Here is a 7,772-nt window from a genome sequence, read left to right on the forward strand (position 1 = left end):
GCCTATCAGTGCCCAGCAGTGCCGCCTATCAGTGCTCATCAGTGCGGCATATTAGTACCTCCTCATCAGTGCCCATAAGTGCCACCTCATCAGTGCCCATCAGTGCAGCCTATCAGTGCCCATCAGTGCCGCCTCATCAGCGCACATCAGTGAAGGAGAAAAATTTATTTTCAAAATTCACTCGCAGAAAATAAGAAAAACTTTTTTTTTTTTTTTCAAAATTTTTTGTCTTTATTCTTTTTTTTTGTAAAAAATAAAAAACCCAGAGATGATTAAATACCACCAAAAGAAAGCTCTATTTGTGTGAAAAAAATGATAAAAATTTCAAATGGGTACAGTGTAGCATGACCGCGCAATTGTCATTCAAAGTGTGACAGCGCTGAAAGCTGAAAATTGGGTGTTTAAGTGCACAGAAGGCAAGTGGTTAAGCACCAAGCCTCTGTTGCCCAACACAGTTAGGCTACCACTTGTTCTTCTGTTAACAAAGTTTTACCAGGTGTGCATTCAATCTTCTGCTGATGCAGCTTTTTGCCACAAGGTTCATGCAGTGGCACTCTGAACCCAGTTTTTTTTGCTCTTTTGGCACAATTCAGTTGCCTTGTAGTTGTCAACACTTGTATTCATTGATTTGAGATGTGTGGGGTTTATAAAAAAAATTGCCCTGTACTGTATGATTAAGGAAAGAAGAATTTTGACTTGTGTAAATTCCATATCTTCAAGTACACTACAGGACACATGCCACCCTCCCTTAACTCTCCTTGGTATTCTGCTTTGCTTACCATAAAAGGAAGCATAGTGGAGTAGCATAAGGGAAGCGTCAAGGAGGGCATGTCCTTAAAAGCTTGCCAGTGTCCAATCGTCAGGCGGTACGAAGCTACAACCCACATTGTATGAAAAGGTTGCCCATGTTCCGTTCTATACTCCCAAGATATGGAATTTACACGCAAGTCAAAACTTTGTTTTTTTTTTTTTTTACCCCCTTCATGACCAAGCCATTTTTTTTATTTTTTTTTTGCTATACAGCACTGTGCTACATTAGAAATTGCGTGGTCATACAACACTATATACAAATAAAATGTATATATTTTTTTCACAAAAATTTAGCTTTTATTTGGTGGTATTTGATCACCACTTTGTTTTTTTGTTTTTTTATTTAAAAAATTGTTTCCATATAAGCAAAGAAGACAAAACATTTTGAAAAATTAAACTATTTTCTACTTTCTGTTATAAAACCTATCCAAGAAAATCAAATTTCTTCATAAATTTGGGTCAGAATGTATTCTGCTACGTGTCTTTGGTAAAAAAAAAAAATCCCAATATGTGTATATTGGTTTGTGTAAAAGTTTTAGTATTGACAAACTATGGTATATATGTTTGAAAATTAATCAATCCTGATTTACAGACCGCCTCATTTCTTGTGGCTCTTAAAATGCCAAGACAATACAAATATCCTACCAAATGCCTGCTTTTTGGAAAGTAGGCAGTCCAAGGTATTTATTAAGGGGCACGGTGAGGTTTTTTTTTTTTTTTTTTGTTTTGGCCACAATTTTTTGGAAAGCGAAGAGTGTGTGGTGGGTGGGGTAGAAGCACAAGGAGCCAGTCAGATGTGATACGATGTAAGTAACATAACATGCAGATAGGAGGAGAGAGCAGAATGACAGATAACCTCATTAGTCTGTTGCTGCTCCTTAGGCAAGAGGGATCCTACAGGTCTCTCTCCCATTTTCACAGCCAAGACTGCCTTGACAAGCCAGCTTGGTGAATCTCGGGGCTGGATGGGAACAAAAATACACAGCCTTTGGCAGATCAACAGTCTATTTTTAATAATAAATCTGTCAAATGTGCATTTAGCCTGGAATTCAGCATTAATATTTCATTACCGATGCCAAAATAGGGAAGGAGAACCAAATAACCTCTGCAGCCCCACTTCACAAGCAATTAAAGCAAAAACCACAGAAATAAATTAGTCTAGTTTCCTCAAAAATTTTGGAACTGTTGATTTTATATATGGTGTGCTTACTTTTTAATTAGTAAAAATGGTTCACCTTTTTGACATACTTGGCTTTCTGTGTGTGGTCACACTCCGGATGGTCTGGATACATTGTTACATAGTAAATAGGCTTGAAAAGGACATGTTCATGAAGTTCCGCCAGTAGAGAATAATATAGATTAAAAAACTGCGTTCAGAGAAATCTAAACCCCCAGCGGATATAGAGAAAGTAAAAAAACGTTATGAAAAAATGGTCCAGATTTCTCTGGCAGAATAAAAATTTCTTCCTAATCCCCAAGGTTTGTCCATTTTTCTTTCTGCTCCTCTCAAATGGAATTTTTTATTCTTAGCTTTGACCCGATCATTCAGAGTGCATCTCCGCTCTTGTTAGTGTCTAAAAACCTAACAATTTTTCTCTTTGCATTTTTCAGGAGTACATGGACCCAATGAATGAATACAATGCTTTGAATGAAGCCAAACAGATGATCGCTGTTGCAGATGAAAATCAAGACCACCACCTGGCTCTAGAGGAAATCCTGAAGTACAGCGAGTATTTTACAGGCAGTAAACTGATGGACTATGCAAGGAACGTTCATGAGGAGTTCTAAACTGCTCCTGCTTCCCACCCAGATGAACCACCCAACCCTTTTAGCTGAAGAAGCTTTAGTCACAGGGACATCTCTCAGTCTGATGAGAGAATATACACCAGTCTTGCTGCTACTCTACCTGTGTATTTCTAGTGTGCAGTATTGAGTGGGGAGATCACCTTCCCTGCCAACTCACAACCTTCATGGCAGAATTTGCACATATGTCATGGCTTTGATTTTGCTTCTGTGATGTGCTTCATTCCATTGATGTAATTATAAGAAATGCTTGCAGAGTCCACTCTGCTGCTGATCATCCTTGATGACGCTAAAAGAAAAAAAAAAAAAGACTAACCTGGATATGGCATATGCCAAGCCGTCCGTGTTAAAATGTAATATATCATAAGTCTTCACTGTTAATAAGAACATTTATTTATGTGTAATGTCGTTATGTTAAATACATATGTAAGACAACAAACCTGTAATTAGCGTAAAATGCCCAGAAATATATATATTTTTTTTGTGTTGTATAAAGAGTATCTGTCCATTGCTTAGGGCAGCTGTTTTGTGAGCTAACTTCTATGAGAAAGCAAAAATGTGTGACAAGCGTCTGTGTTTTTTTTGTTTTCCTTTGGCTCTGACAGCTTCTAAGCTTTGTGGTGAGGGAGATTCTTAGACACAGCAATGAATTAAAGTGAACCTGTATTAACAACACTTTGAACCAATGTGATGGAGTAATAGAAAGACCTAACAGTCGCTGTAAATATCAGCTGTCCTGTGCACATTAGGTATCCCTGAACCCAGGATACTATCTGTATGTTAATACTGGCTTATGAGCAAGTCAGTGCTTCAGCCAAGTTCATCATTGGTAATACAAGTTTCCTGCAAAAGAGGTATATACTCGCCTCTCCAGTAGCTTCTGTTTGCTACCTTCCATCTAGCACTGCAGACTCTGTAAGAATCTACATCATTTGATACTTCCAGAGGTGTAGAATGCTATTGACCCATGCTGCATGCCTGGATTCAAACATCAGACCCCTATGCCTCCGCTGTGTTGTGTATTAACTTTGAGATGAGAGGAGGCCACAGCAACAGATAGGCATCCGACACTCCCCGAAATGTCGAATAGCAAAAAGTCTTATGGGGTTGCATTGCTGGAACTAAGGAAAAGTAGGGGGGCAGAAAGGTGGAGTATTTAGAGTTTGTCTGTTTGAGGGAACTTGTGTTATGATTTTCTTTTTCTTTTTTTTTTCAAGATTATCAGGGTGTCTTTTAAAGAAAAAGCTTGCTATATAGAAGAAAAAAAGAAGGGTGATACGGGTAGGCACTGACCCTAAAATTTATTTAAAAAATATTTTTTGGGGGGGGGTTTCCTCTTTTTACGGTAATTCTTTGTTTTTCAAGCGGGTTCTCTTTGCAATCCCATTTCCAGCAGCACATATTCAACTATCTCCTTTTCTCCTGCCACTCTGCCCACCAGGAGTAAAGGGAAATACCCACTTCCCTTAGTCTCATGTGATGTCACTAGTGATTGGTTCAGCACATGTTGCTTGGCCATTTACAGGAAACCAGAGGGAATATCATCTGTTTTGATGTGTAATCATTGGTATGTGGGATTTATAACCTATTAAAATAATTTTAGTGTTTGTTCTGCCATCATTGGCAATAAAGTCTTTGCCATGGTATGGTTTTCTTTTCTATTTATGAGTTTCTTAAATTATACAACTTGTACATTTCCCCCATTTTTATAACACTTTAACCTAATTTTCCAGGAGTGTACAGTGCTTTTTTAACTTTTTTTCTTCAACTTCTTGCAACAATATAAGTAGAGACTCTGCATAGGGTAAACCAAGAAGGGGAAGTTTCAGTGTAGAAATTACACAAATTGAAAACTCTGTCCTGGTTCCTGAAGGGACTGCTGTTACCTGTAATCCTGTATCCTGGCTCTGCTTACATGACCTTGGATTCTCACATCTATTACAAAGTAACAAGACAAACATAAGAGAGAGTGAATGTATCTGGTTCTGGCAAGAGTTGATCCCGCAAAAGTCCAAGGTCACCACTAGAGTCCCTAAAACATCCAAGAAAGCATTGGGTGATTGAACTCTCTGGTGTGTACCAAACAGTAACATTTGTTTTGGATAACATGACCTCAGTGGGTTTTTGTGGCAGCCTAATAAAAAAAATCCTGCAGGAAAATTGGTCTTAGCCCAACACATCATCATGGTGAAACTTTTAAACGTTTCTTTTTTTTGGCAGAACATCAGTTGGGGAAAGCAAGGTGAGAGAACGGGCTATAAATGGTACTGGTATTAAATATGTGATTTGTTCATAATTGTTGCTTGCTTCTTCTTAAGGCTTATCTGTGTCTCATTTATGTCTTTTTGAGTTTATTTTTGTAAGGCTAAGACTGACATAAAAACTTTTATCATGCTATAAATAAAAGATTATTCTGGTCTTATATGTTTGTGCAGTGTGTGTATTTAAGGACCATCTACTGGCAAATCTAAATTTTTGGTGAGCTTCCTACCCATGTTCAGCTCCCTGAGGTTTAATTAACTTGCCTTAATTCTTTCCATAGAAATTCCTCAGTTAGGTCCAGGTAATATCATATTGATGCACTTTGATCCTTAGCTTCCAGCACTGCATACAGGAAGAGTCATGATGATGCAAGAATGCTTTGCAGAGCTGGGGGAAAAGTGGTGGGGAGTTCAGGAACCTCGTGTGCAGCTTAGGTGTCTGGTGTGCTCAACTGAAAACACTGCTGCTGCAACTGTTAGCAGGCAGCATTTCCCAATTTGTTATGCCTAAAGGGGGCTGATGGTTGCGTGAAGTACTGAACAAACTGTAAAGTTGGGATACTGGTTATTGATTTGCCCAGCAACATTAATTGCTGCATTTTAACTTTAGTTTGCGGAAAAAAAAAAAAACACAACTCCAGGAATTACTTCATGGCAACTTTATTTACTCAGTGAAAAGTAATATTATTGTTCCTGAGGACATTTAGCAAGGCCCTCATCCCTGATTTATAAGTATATTCCATCCAAGATAAGATATCGGAACTTAAACACAAATTAGTGGAGCATTTAGAGCGCGAGGGAAGCTTTGAAGCTTCTGTTAGGTTTTTATTGCAGTCTGTTCTCTCACTTCCTCATTCAGTGACTATCAGGACTGAAGGTAAAGAGGAAATCTCTCCATGAAATCAGGGTTCCGATGTATTTGAAATCAGTCACCAGGTGTGCAGTCTTTAGTGCAAAAAGGGAAATGTTCTGTTTTTAATGTTCCCTAGATGCAAAATGCAAACATAACTGACATGGATATATGGCTGTTGCATATTTACACACTACATTTTTGTGTCTTTCAGTAACTACAAATCTTCATGAATAAATTCCTGATATGTCACAATTAAATATAAATATATATATATATTTATACAGTATCTCACAAAAGTGAGTACACCTCACATTTTTGTAAATATCTTATTTTATCTTTTCATGTGACAACACTGAAGAAATTTCACTTTTCTACAATGTAAAGTAGTGAGTGTAAAGCTTGTATAACAGTGTAAATTTGCTGTCCCCTCAAAATAACTCAACACACAGCCATTAATATCCAAACAGCTGGCAACAAAAGTGAGTACACCCCTAAGGGAGAATCTCCAAATTGGGCCCAGAGTGTCAATATTTTGTGTGACCACCATAATTTTCCAGCACTGCCTTAACCCTCTTGGGCATGGAGTTCACCAGAGCTTCACAGGTTGCCACTGGAGTCATTTTCCACTCCTCTACGACGAAATCACAGAGCTGGTGGATGTTGGAGACCTTGGATGCTCAATAGGGTTTAGGCCTGGAGACATGCTTGACCAGTCCATTTAACTTTATCCTCTGCTTCTTAAGCAAGGCAGTAGTCCTCTTGGATGTGTGTTTGGGGTCATTATCATGTTGGAATACTGCCTTGCGGCCCAGTCTCCAAAGGGAGAGTGGATCATGCTCTTCTTCAGTATATCACAGTACATGTTGGCATTCATGGTTTCTTCAATGAACTGTAGCTCCCCAGTGTCGGCTGCACTCATGCAGCCCCAAACCATGACACTCCCACCACTATGCTTGACTGTTGGCAAGACACACTTATCTTTGTACTCCCCCCCCCCCCCCCACCTGGTTGCCGCCACACGCTTGACACCATCTGAAGCAAAAAAGTTTATCTCATCAGACCACAGGACATGGTTCCAGTAATCCATCTCCTTAGTCTGCTTGTCTTCAGCAAACTGTTTGTGAGCTTTCTTGTGCATCATCTTTAGAAGAGGCTTCCTTCTGAGATGACAGCCATGCAGACCAATGTGTGCGGCGTATGGTCTGAGCACTGACAGGCTGACCCTCCCACCCTTTAACCTCTGCTGCACTGCTGGCAGCATTCATACGTCTGTTTCCCAAAGACAACCTCTGGATATGACGCTGAGCACATGCACTCAACTTCTTTGGTCGACCATGGCGAGGCCTGTTCTGAGTGTAACCTGCCCTGTTAAACCGCTGTATGGTCTTGGCCACTGTGCTGCAGTTCAGTTTCAGGGTCTTGGCAATCTGCTTATAGTCTAGGCCAGTGATGTTTAACCTTGGCACCCCAGATGTTTTAGAACTACATTTCCCATGATGCTCAAGTACATAGCAGAGTGCATGAACATCATGGGAAATGTAGTTCCAAAACATCTGGGGTGCCAAGGTTCGCCAGTTCCAAAACATCTGGGGTGCCAAGGTTTCAGATCCTCAGAGAGTTCTTTGCCATGAGGTGTCATGTTGACCTTCCAGTGACCAGTATGAGAGAATGAGAGCGATAACACCAAATTTACACACCTGCTCCCTTGTAACCCTAATGAGTCACATGACACCGGTGAGGGGAAAAAGCTAATTGGGCCCAGTTTGGACACTCACTGCTTTACATTGTAGCAAAGTGTAATTTCTTCATTGTTTTCACATGAAAAGATCTAATAAAATATTTACAAAAATGTAAGGGGTGTACTCACGTTTGTGAGATTCTGTATGTATGTATATCCATTACCGTTAAAATGTTTGGAGTCACTTAGAAATGTCCTTTTCTCTATCGTTCATTGACAGTCGCAGCTCCATATTCTTCTTAACCATTGGGTTATGCTGCCCCATACAGGAGTAGCACACTAGGCAGGAAATGTCTTTACCATGCCT

The 7,772-nt window shown here is 39.6% G+C and overlaps 1 protein-coding gene and 1 long non-coding RNA gene across 2 annotated transcripts in view; both read left to right on the forward strand.

The window, feature by feature from the left end:
• SDF4 (stromal cell derived factor 4) overlaps nt 1–3,206 on the forward strand; it is a 133,365-nt gene extending 130,159 nt beyond the window's left edge. Inside the window, exon 7 of the mRNA XM_082274059.1 lies at nt 2,422–3,206. Coding sequence (XP_082130185.1) covers nt 2,422–2,598 — 177 coding nt within the window. The 3' untranslated portion in view covers nt 2,599–3,206. The remainder of the gene's footprint in view (nt 1–2,421) is intronic.
• A 1,026-nt stretch (nt 3,207–4,232) lies between these two features.
• On the forward strand, nt 4,233–5,037 carry LOC309568583. The gene is made up of 2 exons (XR_014226030.1): nt 4,233–4,417; nt 4,567–5,037. It is a non-coding gene; the product is annotated as an uncharacterized lncRNA (long non-coding RNA).
• The last annotated feature ends 2,735 nt before the right edge of the window (nt 5,038–7,772 follow it).

This window comes from Pelophylax lessonae (genome assembly GCF_965119305.1).
Source record: "Pelophylax lessonae genome assembly, chromosome: 12".
Classification (NCBI taxonomy): domain Eukaryota; kingdom Metazoa; phylum Chordata; class Amphibia; order Anura; family Ranidae; genus Pelophylax; species Pelophylax lessonae.